Source organism: Candoia aspera, chromosome 13, assembly GCF_035149785.1.
Source record: "Candoia aspera isolate rCanAsp1 chromosome 13, rCanAsp1.hap2, whole genome shotgun sequence".
In the NCBI taxonomy this organism is placed as follows: domain Eukaryota; kingdom Metazoa; phylum Chordata; class Lepidosauria; order Squamata; family Boidae; genus Candoia; species Candoia aspera.
Window position 1 is genome coordinate 3,278,519 of NC_086165.1, and position 21,988 is coordinate 3,300,506.

Here is a 21,988-nt window from a genome sequence, read left to right on the forward strand (position 1 = left end):
ATGATTTCCATGCAAGACAGGGCTAAATAGCATTTTTATATCAAGGACTAGATTTCTTCCAGGGTAATCTTTTGAGGATAGGGGTGGAATGGGTAGGCCCAAAGCCAAAACTGGCCATAAAAACTTCATCTCACTCAATGATAGCTTCCTCCTTTTTTCTGACTCCGTTGTCTCTCTCCAAGTTGCCAGTTTCAGGGATGGGATCTGCTGGTGTTTGCAGAGTCTTCAAAAGTAGATTTGCTATTAGGCCAAGGGCCAGACTGCCCATCCCACTGGAAGGGGGGTGGCCACGCCTTGTAGTATTTGCTTGAGAAGTATCTGTATTCCTCAACTCGGACACCTCTAATTTTATTCTTTAAGCAGCTTGGACATTGGATGTGAGGTTGATCTGGCTGTGACATCAGTCGCCCCATTGATCACCAGGATTGATTTGGCTGCCTGACTAGGGTGCTGTCCCTTACCACTCCCTTACTTGGTGGAAGAAGATAACCATCCCAGAGTGGAGGAATATACTGTTCTCCATTAGCTAGTTTTTGGTTGAAGGCTATTCATGGTGGATGAGACTGAACATTATCTTGTTGATTCACATCTGTTTTTTCCTCATTGGCCAACACACAACTGCTTTCATTTGTTTAAATCAAGTGATAGATAGATAGATAGATAGATAGATAGATAGATAGATAGATAGATAGATAGATATAGAGATAGATAGATGGATAGAGATAAAGATAGAAATAAAGATAGAGATAGAGAGAGAGAGAGAGACGGAGACGGAGACGGAGATGGAGATTGAGATGGAGATAGGGACAGAGAGATAGATAGATACCAATCGAAGGGAATTCTCGCACTGAAGATGCTGCCTAGTCTGGCAATGAAACGTCTGCAAGAAAACAACAAGGCTCAGAGAGCACTCAGGACTCCAGAGAGAGAGAGAGAGAGAGATGATAGATGGATAGATAAAAATAATTGGAGGTTTTGAAGTAAAGGTTGGACAACCATTCTCTGGGATGGCCTGAGAACTCCTATCCGGGGCAGGAGGTTGGACTGAAGTTCCCTCCAAGTTCCCTTCCAACCCAACACTTCTATGACTCGAAGCGCCTATTTTCGAATAAGACAGAAGGAAGTATAATGCAATACCTGAACAAGAAATTCATGCTGGCTGGGGAATTCTGGGAGTTGAAGTCCACACATCTTAAAGTTGCCAAGTTTGAGAAACCCTGCTCTAGAGCATCATAGCCCCATGACATGGAAGATGGTTCTGTTGTAATCTTCGGGGAAAAAGAACAGTAAAAGTGTGATATCTGCAGGAAGGAATAGCTGGGGGGATGTCCCTCATTTTGTCTGGATTCCTCTCTCTTTATTCCACGATGGGAAATGGTCCAACCCCTCCTGATGGTAGGGAGAAGGCCCTGGGAGCAATCGGTTGTTAGGTTTAACTAGAATTTGTAGCAAAAGCAGCCCTTGAAGAGATTCTGAACAGATATGGAAAAATGTGTTTTTAAAATTAGAACTCCTTAATTAAATTGGCAGCATTGAAATGGAATTTAGGAATAGATAACAGTCATCCCTCATCCAACTTCATTGCTTCAAAGGTTGTAAAATTAATCCAGCCTGGGTTTCTGGCCAAGAGAAGAAGGGTCAACTGCCAAAAGTGAATTCAGCTTGGTGAGAACGAGCATGTTCCTCATTGCATGTGCTAGAATCCATCTCAAGATATCTCAAAACTATATTTGGGAGGAATGTGTGTTTGCAGACCTTCTTTAATAAGAATGATGACGATGATGGTTTTGGGGTTAGCACAGAGCTGAGCTTTCCAAGAAAGCTTCCTACACAAAAAATCAAGGAAAGAAATTGATTACAAAACATAGAACTTGCATATTAAGAAAACAGGAGCATATACATGGCCAGAAATTTAACATGCAAGAGCAGGAGGTAGTGCACTGAAATTTGGAAAGAAAAAAAGTGAAATCAAGCAAAATCAGATGTCCTCATCCTTTGCGTTTAAACAACTATTGGCTGTTTATATTGTTAGTAGTAGATATAAAATTGGTAATATGGGATTACAGAGCCATTTAACCTCTTTGACTCTTTGTCATTTCTTCCATCATTCAAATCCTGACCACTATGTGGTTGCAAATGAGCCCATGAAGGAACGTGGCCAAGCAGTAGCCGGGCTGCTTCCAGGCAGGTTCTGGTGAGGACCAGATTCCCTTGTTCCTTCCTCTCTCTCTCTCTCTCTCTTTAAATCCTGCAATCTCCTGAGCCAGCACGTAATGCAAACACAGCCCAAAACAGACAGATCTCATGTTCAGTTTTGATTTGGAGAAAAATTAGAACCTAACGGAAAATATCTGGGTTGTGCTGGGAGCATTGACATCAGGAAGAGTTTCACTTGCTTGGTATGTGGATCAGATGGATCACTTTCTATTTCATACCCCTTATGATACTTGACAAGGATGCCACAAAACCTGGCTTTCAAGATGCAGTCCAGACTCCCTCAGTCCAGAGAGTGCCCTCTCCATGTCTCTGCTAGCTATTTTTTTTAAAAAATCAATAGTGCTCCCATCCTCCCCTCTCCTTACCTCCCTCTTCCACAGTATGAGGCTCCTGGTGAAGAAAAGAGATATTTCCACCACTTTGCTCCAGAACCCATCCAGCTGTTTCTAAAACTTAAAGGAAAGAGAGAAATAAGAGATGTCACCACTACTAGTTTGGGCTTGGGAGGAAGTGAAAGGAAGAGGATTTGCAAGTACTGGAGAACTGGAAGAGGGAGATACTATGGGAGTGAACCAGCCAGGCACCCTGCCAACATGTTCATGGTTTGTTTCAAGAAATTTCAAGACAGCATTTTATAGGACTAGCTTGATCCTGATGGGTCAGGGATAGATAGGACAACTTGGAGTCCTCCAGATGTCTTGGAGTTCAATTCCCATAAATTCCATCCAGCGTGGCCAGTGGCAAGAGAGTATGGAGATTGTGGTCCAACAATCCGAAGGATCCCAGGCTGTAGTCATCTGACATAGGGTGCCCAGAAGCAAAGGAAGATGGTTCCCTGTCTCCAGAGTTGCCAAAATAATAGATTGTGGGGCAGGAGAGAAACATGGTTTGTTCCCGGGCAGCGTTATCAGCAGACGTGCCTTGGAAAACCTTTTCAATTTGAATATATCCAGTTTGATTTGTTTATTTAATCTGAATCATTGCTCCAATGCAGAGTTGATTCTGTTGGGAGATCTGATTGAACTGCATTTGATCTGATGTCCAAGTTAAGCCCTTGCATAGATCCTGGTCCTGGATGTTTCCTCCTAAAAAATCATTTGCCACCTGGTACAAGCACTTCATTCTGCTAACGGTAGGGCTGGCCCAATTAAACAACACTGAGAGGATTTTGGAAAGTATTTGTGTTTGCATCTTGTCCTACTTTAACCCTTTCTGCCTTCCTTTCAGTGAAGGGCAGTCAGAAGTGTGAACTTAACTGCCGAGCAGTGGGCTATCGATTCTACGTGAGGCAGGCCGAGAAGGTCATTGATGGGACGCCGTGCGATCACAACGGAACCTCCATCTGCGTGTCGGGGCAATGCAAGGTAAGAACGCCGCCAGCCTTGAGATTAAATGTTTCCCCTTCAATGTGATTGCTGCGGCTTTATATAACCAGAAGAAGAAGAAGAAGAAAACAACAGGAATCTAAATATATTCTGCATATTTCTTTGGATTTCTTTTTATAGATAAACACAATCTTTTTCTGTAAGTCTAGCTTTCTCTTCTGTCCTCTTGCTTGCCCACATCTGGAGAGTATCAGACAAGTTCTTGGAAGTTATTTTTAACCATGCAAAGCGTAGCTGAAAGTTTGAATGGTCTTTGTAGATGAGAGATATGGCTGGCGTTCAGATTATTTATTAAGGCATCTTTTGATATAAAGCTGAAGGCCAGAAGACGGCTGATGTTTTGATCCAGACGAAGTACATGTAATGCCCAGAGGCCAACTTCACAATATGGCCATAGTGCACATAGGAAACACTTGCTGGAGGAGACGATACCAACATGGACAGGAAGTTAGCCTATAATCATTACTTGCATATCTGAGAGTAAGTCTCAGTTGGATTTATGTCAGAATATACATATAGAGGTTGTGCTGTGAAACCAAGGAAACATGTTTGTGTGCATAAACGATCACACACCCTTTTAACACTCTTATTTACAGATCTTCTTCACGTGTTTGTTTATACGAAGTCAGAGCGCTGGAGAAAATAGACATTTTGGCCTCCTCTCTGCAGATAACACTCCTGGATAACATTTAGGCTTCAAATCTTTGAGCACAAGGAAAGCCCTGAGTCTGCCTAAGGCTCTTGACCTATCAAGTCCAGCCTTCAGGGCCCAACTGGGTGCATTTGGGAAACTTTTCAGTGTGGACCAAAGGGTGCAAGTCCCTCTTCCTGGTTGATTTCCAGCAACCAGTGTGGAAGTGGTCAACAACCACAAATATTCACAGTCGTTTATACCATGAACATGTCCTGTCCCCTTGGCTGCCATCACCACAACTGCTGGTAGTAAATCCCACACTCAGACTGCATAGATACGTATTTCCTTCTGTTACCCCTGAATTTCCCTGCATATCGTTTCAAGGGATAACCTTGACTTCTAACTTCGTAGAGAGCATGAAAAATGCCTCTCTTCACCTTATCGATGCCATGCCTCTGTAGGGTGTGGCCTCTCACTTTGAGAAACGAGAAGGAGGTTCTTGAAAGCAAACTTGATTTTGCATGCAGATATGTATTCAGTTCTGTCTGTGGTCAGTATGTGAAAAAGAAAGCTTTTAATGTCCAGGAGGGGTTTCCTTTTAAGACTGCAATGGAGGCATTATGCATATAGACTGAGCTGTGTGTGATTCACGGAGAAATTAGGCACTGATCCAACTTAACGATCAATGTGCTGAAACCAGAGGTGGAGTAGGCACTACTCTGCTTTCTTCTTCTGTGGTTTTGTCCTGCAACCGTTGGGTAAGAAACCTTTGGAGTGTGTTGACTTAAGCAAAAAGTAGATTGCATCTGTTTTCACGTGGCCTGAATTTCTCCACTCTACCCATGATTCTCTCTTTGGACACTGCATTGCCCATGTGGGATTTCATCCTTTTCTTGAAGGAAAGACCGTAGATGGGTGGTAAAGTTTTGAGATTCATGGCATTTCCAGTTGAGGGACAGGCAGTGAGAAGAATTGGACAGGAAGTTGAACAAATATTCTACTGTACTGTAATTCCTTATGGAAGGGATACGTTATGGGATGAAAAAAATGGGAGTTGTCATGTAAACTCACTGAGGCTGTTTCCACTTGATTAGCGGAACTTGTTCTTTGACTGAGATGATTTCAGTGTTCAGTAGACTGTTTTAGAACAAAAAATGACATGCCGTTGATCTGCACCTCTTAGATTTGGAATGCCAGTTGAACACCCGTTGGATGAAACAAATTTGCCTCCCTGAGGACTCTCTTCTAGATTGTTGCTGCTGCTTGCTTTTCAGAAAGTTTTCCAGGAACTTGATTTTATTTATTTATTCATTCTATCCCGGCCTTATTATTTTTATTTTTATAAATAACTCAAGGTGGTGAACATGCCTAATACTCCTTTCTCCTCCAGTTTTTCCCCACAACAACCCTGTGAGGTGAGTTGGTGAGAGTGACTGGCCCAAGGTCACCCAGCCGGCTTTCATGCCTAAGGTGGGACTTGAACTCACAGCCTCCTGGTTTCTAACCCAGCACTTTCACCACTAGGCCAAACTAGCTCTCTCAAAATCTTGATTGCAAGATTTTATACTGCAATTCTTTCTACATTGGTAGCTGTCCTTTAGTGCCCGGAGGAATCATATTTGGCATTTATCTCCACTTGCAAATGGGAAGGAGAATCTTTCCTTGACCTTCCCCATTTTTTAAACCAACTCAGAGAAGCAATATGAGAATATGAATTCCATCATTAGGATCTGGAAGAAGTTCTGTGGGTCTAGAGTGTGCAAACATTTCCTATCATATTCTGATGAATTTTTGTCTTCACTGTTGCATTTATGGCCAGTTGCGTCTGACACCTGGTACATCCTTGAGCATTTGTGGATTCCGCTTGGCATCCTTTGACGAATGCAACGGGATTAGGGAATGACACTGCGACAAGCTTTCCTTTGTTATTTCTTCGTCCTTTCTTGACATAATCGCTGAGATTTCCTTTCTTTTCTCAAAGGCAAGCTTCTTAATGCTTATTCTGGGAAGGGTGATATGGTGGGGAATTTTGAGGGCCCTGGATTTGCTTCTGCTAAACCAACTGATTTGATATTTTATAGTTTACAGTTTATAGTTAACAAGTATGGCTTTTTAGTGTATTTTAATCCGTATTTATGTTTAGTTTTATTGTAAACCAGCCAGAGTCGCTTCATGCAAGATGGGTGGTGATGAAATTTGAAATATAAAACTAAATATATAAACTGCAACCTTTAGAACTTTCTGACCATTTTCACATTGCTCTGGGCAGATATGCAAAGCTTGGTGTACAAAGGCTTGCTGTGTTTTCCATCTAGCTGTTGCTTTCAAGAAGCCAAAATATGAGTTTCTTCATACTATGGTGAGAAAACAGTTGATTAAATTCTAAATAACTGCCATGAAGAACAAATATTCTTAATACAATTACAAAGCTGATGGAAGTGGTTGGTTGCCTCTGAGCATGGTGTGAAAACGAATGGGTTGGCTCCTCCCAGGTATGAGTGGATTCCACTCAATAAAATAACATTTTCTTGAAAAGGCCCATTTGAAACGGACCTGCAGTATGATATAAGGGACTACGGAGGGACATGGAGTGAATGGAGTGAATTGGCAGAAGTTGCTGGATCTCTTTATTTGGGCATAATTTCCCTTGAGTTTGCAAAGAAGGAAGTTATGGTCCTTGGCTTTGTGGACTTTGAAAATTGTCTAGAAGACCTACGTTCCACCAGTGAGCTTAATAGGCTTTCAGTGCCATCTGGTGGGAGGTTTGTCATGGTCCTGTTATGCCACCAAGGATCGTACAAGGACCGTTGATTTGAAGTTCCTGGGGAAGCAGAGAGCAAGATGTAAGAAATAATGAACATTATGTAAATAAACTATTGACCTAGACTAAATTCAGGTTAATTCAGCCACCGAAGAGGTGACATCTGTGAGATTGTGCTAAAGTCGACCCTTTCTTATTAGGGAAAAAAAGAAAAGAAAAGAAGGCATGTGTTCTGCGTAATTATACAGGACTGCTCAGACGCTTAGATGCTGAACCACACGGTGGCGCCAGACTCAAAATAATGCAGTGTTGCGGAAGTTTCTGTTCCCTTTAAAGGCATTTCTCCAGGGGGAAGGCTGCCCTCCCTTAAGAAATCTCACTCTCGTTCTGTGTCCTTGACCAGGATCCACACCCCAGAGTGATCGTCTTATTCTGCCACTGATTTGGAAACAAGAAAACCGTCGGTTGTTTTCTCTGTTGGGTGGTCCACAAGCAACACTATTGCCCCCCATATTTCGTTAAATGTGTCTTTTCTAAAGCAGAGTGGATCTTCTTGCTGGCAGACCTTTAATTTTCACAAACAAGGGCCTCAGGGAATGGGAAGGCAGGTGCACCAGCATCCCTGGTGGAGAAGCCACTTCTGTGATGGTGCCCCAACCCAGTCACGAGGGAAGGGACCTGTGTGCCTCATCCTAAACCTAAATTAGGGCACTCATCAAATTATCTGAAGAAATGGGGGAAAGAAACCCAAACACACGGTCCACCATAATTCAAAATCCAAGGGAGGCAAGACCATAGACACTCTCAAGCCCAGAAGACCCTTCATAGAAATGAAGATATACAGGCAGTCCTTGCTTAACAACCATTTGTTTAGTGATGGTTCAGACTTACGACAGTGCTGAAAAAACTGACTTACAACTGGTCCTCACACTTACGACCATTGCAGCCTCCCTGCGTTCACGTGATCACGATTTGGGTGCTTGGCAACTGGTTTGCATTTATGACCGTCGCAGCATCCCATGGTCACGTGATCGCCATTTTCAACCTTCCTGGCCAGCTTCTGGAAAGCAAAATCAATGGGGAACCATGTGATTTGCTTAACGACCAAGTGGTTTGCTTAATGCCCACAGTGATTTGCTTAATGACCGCCACAAAAAAGGTTGTAAAATTGGGTCAGATTCACTTAATGACTGCTTCGCTTAGCAACTGAAATTCAGGTCCCAGTTGTGGTTGTTAAGTGAGGACTACTTCTTAAGAATCTTGTAATAGTTGTAGATAGAGTAGTTTACTGGGCAGAGGAAAGGTTGCAAGCTGTACTGTTGTTGTTGTTTTCAAAAGAAAATGGCTCTACCTTGCCAATACCTGTCCTTATAAGAAGGCTACATTTTTTTTTTTGCTTGAGAAGGTAAGTATCATAAATGGTGAAATGGTGAGAAATGAAGGTTGTGATTCCAGTCATATTAAAGCCGGCTGTGTGTTCCCGCAGAGGCCGTCTTTTTAAAGGAATTGTGTTCTTTCTTTTAATTTGAAAACATTTCAGGCTGTTTTACCGAATGAATACTTCTTTGTGGCCGGGTAGGTAATGCTATTGAACAAACAGTGCTCAGGTTTTGCGTTTTGTTTTTTTTACTGCTTTGAAACTTGACCTCCCGTGTGGTCAAATAAACTCAGGTTTCAGTATAAAGGGGAACTTGTAAGCATTATTGAATTTGCAGTTCTGCAACATTTATGCCCGGTCATAATTACACCTCAGACAGAGGCGCCCACAATTCTGGTGGAAAATGCAGCAGTTTGTGCGGTTGCAAAAGGAAACGTTATATTCCATTAAAAGCGTAACATGTTGACTTTTAAATCCCCTGGAAATAACTGTTAGTGTTTGTGTACATTAATAGCAGTGAACACCTTATCAGGTAGGTAGAGATGTCGCCTCTCATGTGGAACAGGCATGACAGCGTGGCAGAATAAACAGGAAACACAAATACTCTTTCTTGCTGTAAACCACCCAGAGTCTCCCCTTTGGGGGGAGATGGGCGGTTGCAAAAATTAAACAAACAAACAAAGTAATTTCTCACTTTTGATGCCACCTCTTGAAGACCCATAGATTAACAGATGGGGTTGCCGACAGGCCCCACTGATATAATTCTCTTGATTATCTCTTTAGCTATCTTCTCTTGATGCCTCTCACCTTCTTGTACGCTGCCCAGAACTGTTTAGCTGGTGGGCAGCCTTAGAAATCTAACTGATAGAGAGATGGAAAGATAGAAGGGCCATGAATGCGTTTTCATGACTCCACGTGGTATGGATTGATGTGGAAGAGATGGAGAATTGAAAGGTTCTGATGTTGCTGAAGCATGGGCTCAGTTTTTCTTTTGACATGTAGGTGTCAGCCCTATAAGGTAGACCAAACTAAGAAACCAATGCCATGTGGGTCAGGACTATCTTTACTGTAACAGCTATAGGAACAGAATGTGCCTCCGCATCGCTTCCTTCAGCTCTGTGTGAATTAGGCAGCGTCTTGTTTGAGAAGTTTTCTAAGTTACTTTCTTGACCTGGGCTCAGGCCCCATTTATCTGGTGGTTGCCTTGGTCCTTCAAGGCCAATCCCTCTGCCCTCTACAATAGGTAGGCCTTGCTGTGGGAAATTTTGGGGCCAAAAGATCAGGTGGAGAGTCAGCAAATGACTCAACACACGCAGAATTGTAGCCTTGGAGCAAACTCAGCTGGGACGCCGTGATGGAACAGAATATCTGACCGGGCAGAGACATTATACACCGCCTTGCAGACAAATCCCCCTTTTCAGCTAGCCTCCCACAGAACACAAGGTCCCATAAAGCATTCTTCCCTAACCATTCCCCCTTTCAAATTCTCTTGACCACACACCCCGCTTGACGCTTGGGGTTGAGGAACACGGAGAGCCAACATCTCCCACGCCAGGTCCCTGCCTTCGTAGGATGAGAAAAATGGCTGGGGGGTAAGCTGTTGGGCCGGACCTTCCAAGCTGACAGTCCCAATTGCTGCTGGGCAGTATTTTATTTTAATTCGGCTTGGCTGCAGTTTTTACAGACTCCTGTGTGGTATAAATTGGAAGCATGTGCAAGGCAAGGATGGGCTCCCACCCAAGATCTGCTCTCGGTTAGACTTTGAATGGAAAAGATTTGCCTGGCCATCTCTGTCTCCTTCTTCTCAAGAGAGTGCCAGGGCACGGGGAGGAGAGCAGCAAGTTGGCAAGCTTCTGGAAACTAGAGATGGCAAAGAAGAGAGGGCGCACTGATGAGTCCTACAACAACACAGTTTTGTTCTTTGGAGTCTAGCGGAGATGTTTCCCTTCTCATCTGCTTTCCTCTAGCTCAGTTTAGTCTATGGTGGAGCTACGCATAAATACTTGGACAGGTGGGTTGCCCATAGGGACAGCTTCCTCTTTCTTTTCCCAGTGCTAATTTCAAGCGCCGAGTCCTTGGTGCAATCGGAGAGTGGAAAACCCTTTCTGCGAAGGCCTAACACGTCCTGTTATTCGTGGCTGGTATTTTTATGCCCTCCTTCCTCCTGAAATGCCACTGGGGTAGCGTGCAAAACGAAGATCCCAGTCAAACCGTAGGAAAATATAACGGCTCAGCAGTGAAATCCCTGCGAAAGGTTCACAACAATAAGGAAATCCCCGAAAACAATGGAGCTGGCTAAATGAAAAAGATGTGTTGGAAAGCCACCGAGGGGGAGTGGGGGCAACGTAGAGGGTTCCTTAATTTGGGGCTGGCGCAGAAGGAAAGCAATTCCTTTCTCGCAGCCTGATGAGCCTTCCTTGCAGCTCAGTTCTTTCAGCATTAGATCAGCTGAGTGTAAAAACATGCCCTAAACAGCAGCTGAGTTACTGCCAATGTCAGAAGCTCAATGAGAGACGCTCCCACAGTAGCTTTACGTGGTCTTCCTTGCAAGAGACACACTGTGAAAAAAAGAAGAAAAACTTGATTTGAAGGTGGACAAACTCTAGGAAGGTCACCATAAGGCAGTGTTTCCCAGCCTTGGCCACTTGAAGAGGTGTGGACTTCAATTCCCAGAATTCCCCAGCCAGCAAGGCTGGCTGGGGAATTCTGGGAGTTGAAGTCCACACCTCTTCAAGTGACCAAGGTTGAGAAACACTGCCATAAGGCATCTATCAGTGGCTTCTGCAAAATCCATCTCCAAGATCTGCTTTCAATCCTACTTTCTTTCCTCTTCCTGCCACCATCCTTGGGGAATTATAAACAGGGGTTTAGGGGTACGATTAGGGTTAGGACCTGGGGAAGTATGAGCTCAGTTATGATGTTGGAAGGGAAATTCTTTCCTCTGCATGAAGTCTTCTCCATTCTGTCAAGAGCCAGCCACTCATAACATTGTAAAGAAGAATGCATCAGCAGGTGTGAACAGCATAGACGACAATGCATTGGCAGGTTTTACATGCGCTAGTTGGTTTCATCATAGGTTACCGAGAAAGCACTACAGTTGCATTTGCACCATGTACCAAGTTGCACCATGTACCAAGTTGCACCACGTACCAAGAAGCTTGGTTTATGAATGAGGAAGGCCGGATGCCTACAACACAAAGCCCGTGTCACAAGTCTTTTCTTCCATGCGCTGCGGAATTGCTTTGGTTTGAGGTGCCCGCTCGCAATCACGGATGACAAGCTGCGGTGCCGATTTAAGAAAAAGTGTAGAGGTGCAATTGCAAATGTGGAAGGTGTGATGGCAAATGGCAGAAGCTGAGCATGTCCTAAGCTTGGTTTATGAATGAGGAAGGCCAGATTCCCACAATGCAGAGCCAAATAAATTATGCTTGGTTAGCAGATCCTGCCAACTGGGTCACTCTTCCTGGTCGTGATATTGTGATGCACCGTTTTTCAACACCTGGGTTCCGAACTCTGTTGGATGGATGTAGCATTCTCCAGTATGGAATACGATGTGTTTATCTCTCTTCCTCTGTCTCTCTTGGTTGCATGCCTGCATTCTTCTTCTTTTGACCTGATGATTTAATGGCCGCTTCCCATTCATATTTTACATGGAATACACGCAACAATGTTTTACTACCGTCTTAGTAGAAAACTCTCACCTTCCTCTATTTCTTCCCCATTTGTTCCAAATGTATGTTTCCAACTAAAACCAAGCATTAAGTTAATTCGGGCTGTCTTTGCTGGGGGTGCGTGGGTACAAATTTGGTAAGTACATAAGTAATGTTGACATGAACCTCTGCTGGGTGTGTGGGTGCGGGTGTGTTATTAAGAGCATGCTGGATAGAAATCTTTAGCATGCTCCTTTCCCGCTTACTTTAGCTTTACAGATAGATTAGAAATTAACCAATTCTGTACCCTGAGATGGAGGAGGAAAGGAGTAAAACTAGTCACATGCATTCTGCTTTCCAGGAAGCTGCAGCTATCTGGATTTTCCATGCTGCATTCCTCAAACCCCGTTTCTGACATCAGCCCGTGCTTTTGGCTTCTCTGACCAGTCATTTTGTCTTTCTGACTCAGCAAAACTCAGTGAGGCTAAAGGGAATCCTGTTCCTCTCTTTTAAGTGATTAGAATGGGTAGGGTTGGGGCCGTTGTCTCTGTGACCCCTGTACATTATAGAGTGTCTGTTAATTAGGAACAAAAATATCCTATTAAGGAACAAAGCTGAAACCCAAACTTTTAGCACTTGAATGCATCTTGGGAGAGCCTCTGTTTATCTAGGCCAGGGGTTACAAAATCATTATATTGGTTTCATGGGTAGGCCTGTATAGATGCATTAATAGTGTTCTTAAACTGAAAATAAAGAATGAAACTTGCCTGTTTAAGGTGAATCTGAAATATTTTTAAAAATAAATCGTGATCTCCCAGGGAACCCCTAGTGACCTTTCGCGGAACCCTAGGGATCCAAGGAACCCTGGTTGAGAAACCCTGATTTAGACTATGTTCCAATTTTAATAAGGTATGCTTGATTTTCTCACACTAAGAGAGGGCAAGTGAAATTCCCCAGGGCAGAAGGCAAAGCAGCAGCAACTAAATCCAATAGATAATTGTGACTGAAAGAGCGTGGAGAACATCTGGAAGGGAGCAGCATCCAAATCTGCTAATATGAAATGCAGTTTTAAGATGCAGCATTTAACTGAAGATCACAAGAGCCTAGTGAGAGATTGGTTGTGTGAATCTTCCTCCATGCATGTTGGAAGCTGCTTCTGCCTCCCTGCCCACCCAACATCCTTGCCTTTCCTACCACATGTATTCATGGGGAGGATCTGGCATTCCAGCTGGGCACACCTGTGGAGAACCCAAGGTGTGTAGCCTATTGCTCATGGCTGCTCTCCATGAAGAACAAACAAAGAATCAACTGCACAATCCAATGTGTGTTGATGACTGTGTCCTTAGTCTGTGTAGCTCTTGACGAAGTCTAGCATTTTCCTGCCAACATGTATCTCCATTAGTATAAAGACAGCATGAAAATGTCATTCTTCTCCCCGTGGTGATGAAATCTTTCAGCACTATCCCTGAAACTGCCCACTACATAAAGAATCCTGTATCAGAATGCTCAAAATCACTAGGTTTTCTACCTCTGACTGATTTGCACAACAACACACACAAAAGGATTCAAGAAAGATAGACAGACAGAACATCATGTTAACATCCCTGGCAGATTTACCAATAATTTATTGCATTCCACAATAATGAATTCAGTACAAAATGATGGTAATTAGAAGCAATTAATTGCCCCCCTTCGAAATGATTCATTACATAAACTTAGTTAGTTAGAACTAAAGAGCAGAAATCATTGTAGTAGAAAACTTAGTAAATAGCTGGAAGCCAAATTGAAAATACATGTTTCTTCTAGGGCACACAGTGCAAGCAATTTCTTTGGAGGTGAGATTCTTTTCGTAATAATCATTGTCTGACCAGTTATTTCTAAACACTTCCCCCACAGCTACCTCCACAAGACTGTGAAGACGCAGTTAACATTTCCCTAATAAATGAATCCTGAATAATACCTATTGTGATTCGCAAGAACGCATGGTGCTCCCTGAAACCAAAATCACATTGGAGTCTTTCAAACTACAGGTCTGAACAGTGAAGGAAAAAAAATGTTGCATAGGACTTTTTTCTAAGAATTCTTTTGCCAGAGTCTGCTCTCATCCTTAAGGTTTTCGTGGTTAAAAGTCCAGAAACAGGCTGAGTGACCGTTGGCAGTGAAAAACGTATCAGTCAAAAATCACAGTCATTGAAACAAAGTCTGTTGTAGCACATAGAAGTAATAATGTGTGGATTCTGTCTAGGCACCGCTCTAAAATATATATGAAACAATGTACCTTTTGGGAAGCTGCACCACAATAAATTAAGAAATAAATGTGGAGGCTGTTTTGTTTTTTTATACTGGAAAATCCACAGGGGATGTGGGTTTTCCAGTATAAAAATCAATCTGTCAGAAAAATTTGATGGAACTGAATGCCACATGTGAATTTGTACATGTGGACTAATCTGCCAAACACCAGATTAGCAGCTGGGCTCCAATCCTGGGGCTGTCCTCTTCAAATGGCTCTAGAACAGTCATCTTAATATGGGGTCCACAAATCCCATGGGTCCCTTGGGGTTTATGGACAGATTTCAGGGAGTCTGTGAACTGGGATGGGAAAAAAAATACGACTTTATTCTCAGTAACCTGCAACTGAAATTTAGCTTTAGATGGACAAATGGTTTCACCTCAAGAAGGTGGATGGACAAATGGTTTCATAATCCCTCTTTTCTGACGGTTGGCTGTAAAAGCTCTTAAGAGAAAGATGAGCTTAGCCCAGGACAGGTACATCCCTTTGACCACTTTCCAAGTCCCAGGCAAAGACACCTGAGATCTTCTTCTAACTTGACTTTCCTCCATCACCCTGAGGACAGATTCTCCTCATGTTCTACCAAGCCTTCTCCCTCACCTGCCTTGCATTTTCTTCAGAAGAAAAGTGCTAACTTCTGCTCCATGCCACCATTTTTCTTTTTAATTAGCATCTCCCCTCTCGGTGATGCCTTGATTATCTACTGTACCATCAAAACATCCAAATGACTCAGCACTTCTGTGGTCCGCCATATGTCCCTTTCAGATCTGCCTAGCTTTCCACTGCATCTTTGTGAGACCTGCAGCAAATCTCTTTGTGAGGAAGTTTAGCCAAGTTGGAAACACCCGTGTTCTCTTAAATTTTAACACAGCTTCTCTGCTCCAACCGAACAGCACAGAATGGATCCGACTGAGACAGAGGTGCTGGATACATCTTTAAGAAGGTGCTTTTTCAGTTCTTTTGTGAGTTTTTTTTGGTTCTGAGGGTTGGAGTGCAGAGAAATTGAATTCCTCTCATGGTTGTCAATATGGACCTGCTCAGGGGAAAATGAAACCATCTTGGATCAAGGAACACAAACCCTTGGGTGGAATATTTAATATTTGTCACGTTGCTGTGGGACCATTTCCTCAGGTTGTCCATTTTTAGAATAGATACCTTATGTGAAGTTTGGCTTCTAGGCAATGCATACAATGTTTTGGTTCCAATGCCAAATGAGAAATGGAGAACATGTGCAAACATTAAAATAATGTCCCATTCGCAGCATGGATGTAAAGCATATAGAGTTTTACATAGGAGAGAGTCTAGACAAACAAGGATTTGGCACCAACCTTTTAGACAGGGGTGGGTGGGATTGGGTCAGGAAAATGAGAAGGTCAACAAGTATTCCTTGGCTGTTGAGCAGAAAGAACAAGGTTGTCTGGAAAGTGAGAATAATTCAAATATGCAATTGAGCCTGCCCAGAACAAAAATATGTATCTTTCCAAAGGCTTTGACTTTGTAGTGGCTGGGGTGGGGGTGCGGGGGGGACACAATAGAACAGGAGTTACCCCTGCAGTTTGGCTTCTTCTGGTTTTTTTGTAAAGGTATGTTCAGTCTGTCTTGGCACATCCATTTTGTTCCTTACGTTGTTAAAAACCATCTAAAAATCACACCATCAAATGTCGCTGGTGGAGTTTGTGAATGTTGGGGGCGGGGAGTCTGCAGCCCATGGCTGACGGTCTGCCCTCCATCCTTCTGTAACTCTGTTTCTGCTCTTCCTTGGGTCAAATTTTTGATTGCAAAACTGCTTGCAGCTTTAAATAAAAGGAAAAAAGCTTGCTCCCTTCACGAGAATGGGGTGATGATCGTTCCAATCATAAAAAAAAGGGGGAAAGGTTTGATGTTTTCCACGTTACATGGGCCATTAAACCATATTAACACATTTGAAGAACTGCAGGGAGGACATGTGCATCTCCTGAGCATCCCTTGTGAAAATAAGTCTAAATGCATCCTGGAGCCCAGTATTAATAACCTGTCAGCTGGCACTTTTTTTCTAATAAAATCAGGGACTGTGTTCTAGGAGGCAGTTTAAAAATAGGATCTGATTTTATTTATCTCAAACAATCCGTATTTGCCAAAGCAGCACCTGGTGGCCTCTTTTCACCCTGATGGGAACGTTCTTTTCTGCATTTTCTGTATTTAACTTCAGTACAAAGAAACAACGGTTGTCTAATTCCTTTGCACCACTCCTGGGAAAGCAGGATTTTCCCCCACCACCAGTCTAGACTAGAATGCATCGGAAGACAATGATCTGCCCAAGGTCACCCAGGTCATTTCATAACAACTTGTGGACTTGCATCTGCTTCTCTTCAGGAGGAGCTCCTTGACAGTCAGACAGTGTTATAAGAATCCAAGGTGTTTATTTTCTGAGTCTGCTCCCATTATAATCTAGGACAGCTTCTTTGCAACTTTGAGATAGTTTGTTTAATAGCATTTTGCTTTTCAGGGAGAGATCTCCCTTTCCTTGGCCAAGTCAGCACTCATCAATGATTTTGACCCCAGCTTGTCCAGATCTTTGAAGTTTCATGTTTCCATGCATGTTTCCATGTGGTTGTGCATCTGGCCCTCTCTTACCAGGGTCTTCTGGGTGACACAGAGCACACAGTGGTTCTTCTGCAGTTGGATTCGCAGTTCCACACATCCTTTCTATAATTGCTGTCCCTTGGCACCACTACATCTATCACCACCACTGTCTTCTGGCCCTTGTCTACTACCACGATGTCTGGTTGATTGACCAGTACGTCCATTTGGATCTGGAAGTCCCCCAGGATCTTAGCCCTGTTATTCTCCATGACCTTCTGTGGAGTCTCCCATCTGGACTTGGCAGGGTCTAGCCCATACGCTGCGCAGATGTTCCTGTACCCAATGGGTACAACCTACTGGGTTGTGCCGTTCAATGTATGCTGCCACTGTGTGTTGGACTGCCTCTGAGGCCTCCCTGCACAGTCTGCACCTAGGGTCCTGTCTAGTGTGGTAGACCCCCATTTCTGTGGCTCTGGGGCTTAGTGCCTGCTATGATCAGTGCCTCAGTGCTGTCTGTTAGTCCTTCCCTTTCCAGCCACTGGTAGGATTTCCTAAGGTCAGCCACCTCAGCTGACATTCTTCTCCTTTCAAAGAATGAACATTCATTCATTCATTCATTCATTCATTCATTCATTCATTCATTCTTTGAAATGAATATATTCATGGAGTGAGCTAGAAGGATAAGAACTCCTGGTCAATTCCATTGTTCTCCTCCCTCAGGATGAAATCCTTGTCCCTGTATGTTTCTTTGGGGACATGACCTCAACTCTGCATCACTCGGTTAGTTCTGCTAAAATGAAAAGGGGGGAGTCATCTCTGGAATAAGCAAACATGTCCAAACTTAAAACTCTATCTATTTTTCCCATAAATAGTTCATTCTTTCCTTCTGCCATCTCCCTTTTTCAAACCCAAGCAGCTGAATGGTTTTAAGTTTGATTTTAACTCGTTGAAACCCAGAAGATGAGAGAGCTGGGAGATGCCCAGAAAGCACTGGGAAGTTTCAGTGATCTTGATTAACTCTTTTGTCCAAAATCTCCGTGAAAGGGGCAGGGTTTTGAACACATGGCTCCCATCTTGACCCTTCCCCACCCCAAGGATGCCCCTGGCTGCTATGTCAGTGATGCAAAGAGTTGACGTTATATCACATATGTGGATGCGAACAGGATCTTCTGGTTTATTTCTTGGGATTTGGGGAAATGGAAGTTCTGGACTTTTTCTTCGTTTTTTGTGTGTTTACCACAAAAAGGCCAGAAGTGATGTCACCTTTTTTGGCAATTGTAATCAGAAGGGTTGGGGATGTGAAAAGGGAAGGGAAGGGAAGGAAGAGGAGAAGGAGAAGGAGGGAAGGGAAGGAAGAGGAGAAGAAGGAGAAGGAGGGAAGGGAAGGGAAGGAAGAGGGAGAAGGAGAAAGAGAAAGAGGAGGAGGAGGAGGAGGAAAGAGGGAAGGGAAGAAAGAGTAGAAGAAGAAGGAGAAAGAGAAGGAGAGGGAGAAAAAGGAGAAGAAGAGGAGGGGAGGGAGACTCAGCAACCACTCAGCTCCAGGCCACCAGTTGCCCAACCCTGTTCTCTCTTCTTGCCTTGGATGTTAATTGAAAACAGTGTTATCCATCTGAAGCTGTTGGTGGGATTTAGGACACTCGCTCACAAATATTGCCGGAAGCCTTTCTCAAATTATTTTAAGAGTGGTTCTTTTAAAGAGGTGGCGAGTTGTATGCCCTTCAGAATGAAGATGTTCAATTAAAACATAGCTCTACCAAAAAGAGCTCTTGGTTGCTTTTTAACAAGAAAGCGGTTTTATGCCATCTTCCTCCGCAGCCAAGCAAATGTCTGGGTTTCTCACAGCACGTGCTTCGGGAAGGGCTACGGTTTTTCAAATTTTTTATTCTTAAGACACCATGTGGCTGCCTGCCAACGTTACAATAAAAAATTTAAAAGGGGATAGAATAACTTTTCCCTGCATATAAATTAGGCCATTCACTTAATAAGGGGGTGGTGAAGTTCAGCATCTAATTACGGGACATATAATGGTTTCACCTCCAGCTGCTGAATTTTGGAGTAAACTGGAAGAGCTAAAATATGAATTCAGGCTACACAGGATTAAAAAACCAAAACAAAACCCTCTGTTTCCGACACTGGAGTTGTTACTTTCTCCTTTGGTGTCTGAGGCCAGATGCTTCTTAGCACATCTTCTAATTCTTAAGTGCTAGAAACTTGCTGTGAACTGTGAAAGAAAAAAAAAAGTTGGAGTTTTTTCTTTCGTATCTTCTGTGCTCCGCATGCTCCTGACTCAGAAATGAAAGGTGACGCTTCTGGGCTGCACAAAATGCAGTTTGCCATCGCTAAACAATTTGACCATTGAGCTGCCATTGTGAGATGAAACTGAGGGGACTTTCTTAAATACAAACACTCCTTCGAAGAGTCGCAGCCTTAATGGACTTTCGGTCGGCAGACGTGACTATTTTCAGTTTTCTGAACAGGGTATAGTTTACTCCAGAGCTGGATCCCAACCAATCCAAACTGGTCCATTTAACTGTAGGGAAAAGCTGATTTTCTGCATTAAAAGTGTTGAGCAGAGGCACTCTCCTGCCTCTAGCAGATTGGGGAATTTGCAGTGCAACAACCAAGGAAACTTTGTGTATTGATGAGGAAAGAAAGTTGAAGATGGTGAAGAAAAAGAGCAAACTGCTTTTGAATGGCAGAAACGCGTTTTACAGGTAGTCCTCGTTTAGCGACCACAGCTGGAACTGGGCGCTTGGTCGTTAAGCAAAGCAGTCACCAAGTGAAACCGTGACTGTGCTTACAGTCTGGCTTCAGCTTTTCTTTGCTTTACAGGCCTGCGAAGGTTGTCAGTGCGAGGATTGGTCGCAAAGTGACTTTTTCATACATGTCGTACCTCCGAATAGTCGCTAAACGAGGACTACCTGTAAATTTGGAGCTGGGTTGTGAATTATATCTGAGCCATAGTTTTTTTTTAATATTTTGCAGGTGAGTATTCCCAATTGGTGAGCCAGTGCCCTAAACAATAAACTATGGTTTACAAGCTGCAATAACAGTTTGCGCAATGTGCTAAGCCAAAACCCAACAAACCACATGTTATCATAGCAATTTCCTTCATCTGTCATACACACACACACACACACACATACACACACTAACAACTTTTGGAAATATTAGGGGGGGGGTTATACCCAGGAAAGCAAAGAGTTACAGGAGCAAAGTTGGCTGCACATTGTTCTTAAAGAATTCCCTGAAATAAATTGGGATAGCTGAAGTTTTAGCAATGATTATGTTCCTGGAATTTGGAATTTCTGCTGCCGTAAGGCCTTACAACTCTGTCTGCTTGAAAACTAGCAGATGAATAAAAAAGACGATTAAAATGAAAGAAATCCAGGGGAAGAGTAGTCATAATGGATGCTTTGTTTTCTGTCCAGCGACATGTTTTCGACCTACCAAACAACAAAGGAAGGAATATCTTAGTTTTCTAGTGACATTACCTTTTCAAAGTCTCTCCCACCCATTCTAATCCTGGAGGAAAAAGATGGGCCTATCCCCCCCCCCCCCATTTCTGGCTTTGAAAGGGATGATTTGCATGGGAAAGATCGTCGCTCGCTGGCTGTCGGAAATCCTTGCTCCTCGGAAGTGTTTGAAGATATGATTTGTTGGACACACAGTATGAATGCAAACGCCGGAACAACAATGCGCTAGCAGAAAGATTCCAAGCCAGACAGGGAGACTGCAAAGCTGAGCTTGTTATAGGAGGCCGTGGGTTGATTGTCTGCCTTTCTAAGTGTGTGTGGGAAAACAAACATGGCTTAATTATTCTATGATTAGCATGCGTCTTCTTCGATGGATTTGTTAGCAGCTGCTGTACTTCATTGAGATGTCTCCGCAGCGAAGGAGGGACCTTTTCACAAATTATGCCAGAAGAGGAATGCAGCAGGGCCATTCAGCCCAAGTTTGTCTCCGCTCGAATCGGTTGAGGTCAAGGAGTTTGCGTGTCTGCTAAAAATGAAAAGCTGGCCTCATGAAATCTGTGATGTAGCAGGAGCTCTTGGGAGCCTTGACATCAGACTTGGGAGACCAAAGAAGAAGTCTTTTCTTTGCGGGCAGACTCTCTCATTCAAAGAGTTTTGACTGGAATTGTTCAGGTTGAGAAGTAACTAATTATCTGAATGTATTTCATTCACGGATGGGGCAATTTGAAGTTTCATTAGCCAGGATGAGTTGTAGCTAAGCGCCGTAGCATGAGGGGATGATGTGTGGGAACGTCGTAGCACTGTAGGTCCATGCAGAGGGGTCTCGGGTGGAACGAAATGCTTTGTCTCCATGTAGCAGGTGTCCAGTAGCTTCACTTTCCTGGGAAGAATGGCCCTTTTTTCAGAGAAATGGCAAACATGGGATGCTTCAAAATTTCTTTGTTCCCTTGGTGCACCCGTGGCTCAGTGAAGAGCACTGGGTTCATTCCCAGTGTTGCCAGCTGAAAGGGGCAGGTTAGCAGACAGAGAGGAGGACATTGAGTTTGACAAGAGTGGCTGTCAAACCCAACTAAACGGGAAAATTGATGCATGATTGAAGGATGGATGGATTAGGTGTCTCCACGTTGGTGCTGAGTCTGGTGACTACATAGATAGATTATTCTCCATGACAATCTGTCCCCAACCTGGTCCTTCAGCTCTCCCAACGGTGCACTCATGGCCACTGTAACTGAGTCCCTCCACCTTGCTGCTGGTGGTCCTCTTCTTCTCTTTCCTTCCACCTTTCCCAGCATCAGAGCCTTCTCCAGAGAGCTGGGTCTTCACATCACATGTCCAAAGTAGGACCATTTGAGGCTGGTCATTGGTGCCTTGAGGGAGAACTCCAGGTTGATGTGTTCAGCCAAGTCCCATTCTGTGTAAAGATGTATGCCTTGGCAGTGCAGCCCTGGTGAGCTCTTTGAGGGTAATCCAATAGGGTTAGGGCTATTTCAGTCAGTTAAAACGGGAAGCTGCCCTGTTGCCTTTTTGTTTTATTTTTAAAAGTGCTGCAGCTTGAAAAAGAAAATGAAAGATATGAAGGTCCAGTCTCCTTGAAGAGGCATTTGACCTTTTTGCACCTCAGACAGGAGGGAAGGT

General features: G+C 43.5%; 1 protein-coding gene across 1 annotated transcript in view; it reads left to right on the plus strand.

Moving 5' to 3' along the window:
• The window catches only part of THSD4 (thrombospondin type 1 domain containing 4), a 175,048-nt gene that overhangs the window by 59,613 nt on the left and 93,447 nt on the right, over positions 1 to 21,988 (plus strand). Inside the window, exon 5 of the mRNA XM_063314027.1 lies at positions 3,445 to 3,581. Coding sequence (XP_063170097.1) covers positions 3,445 to 3,581 — 137 coding nt within the window. The remainder of the gene's footprint in view (positions 1 to 3,444; positions 3,582 to 21,988) is intronic.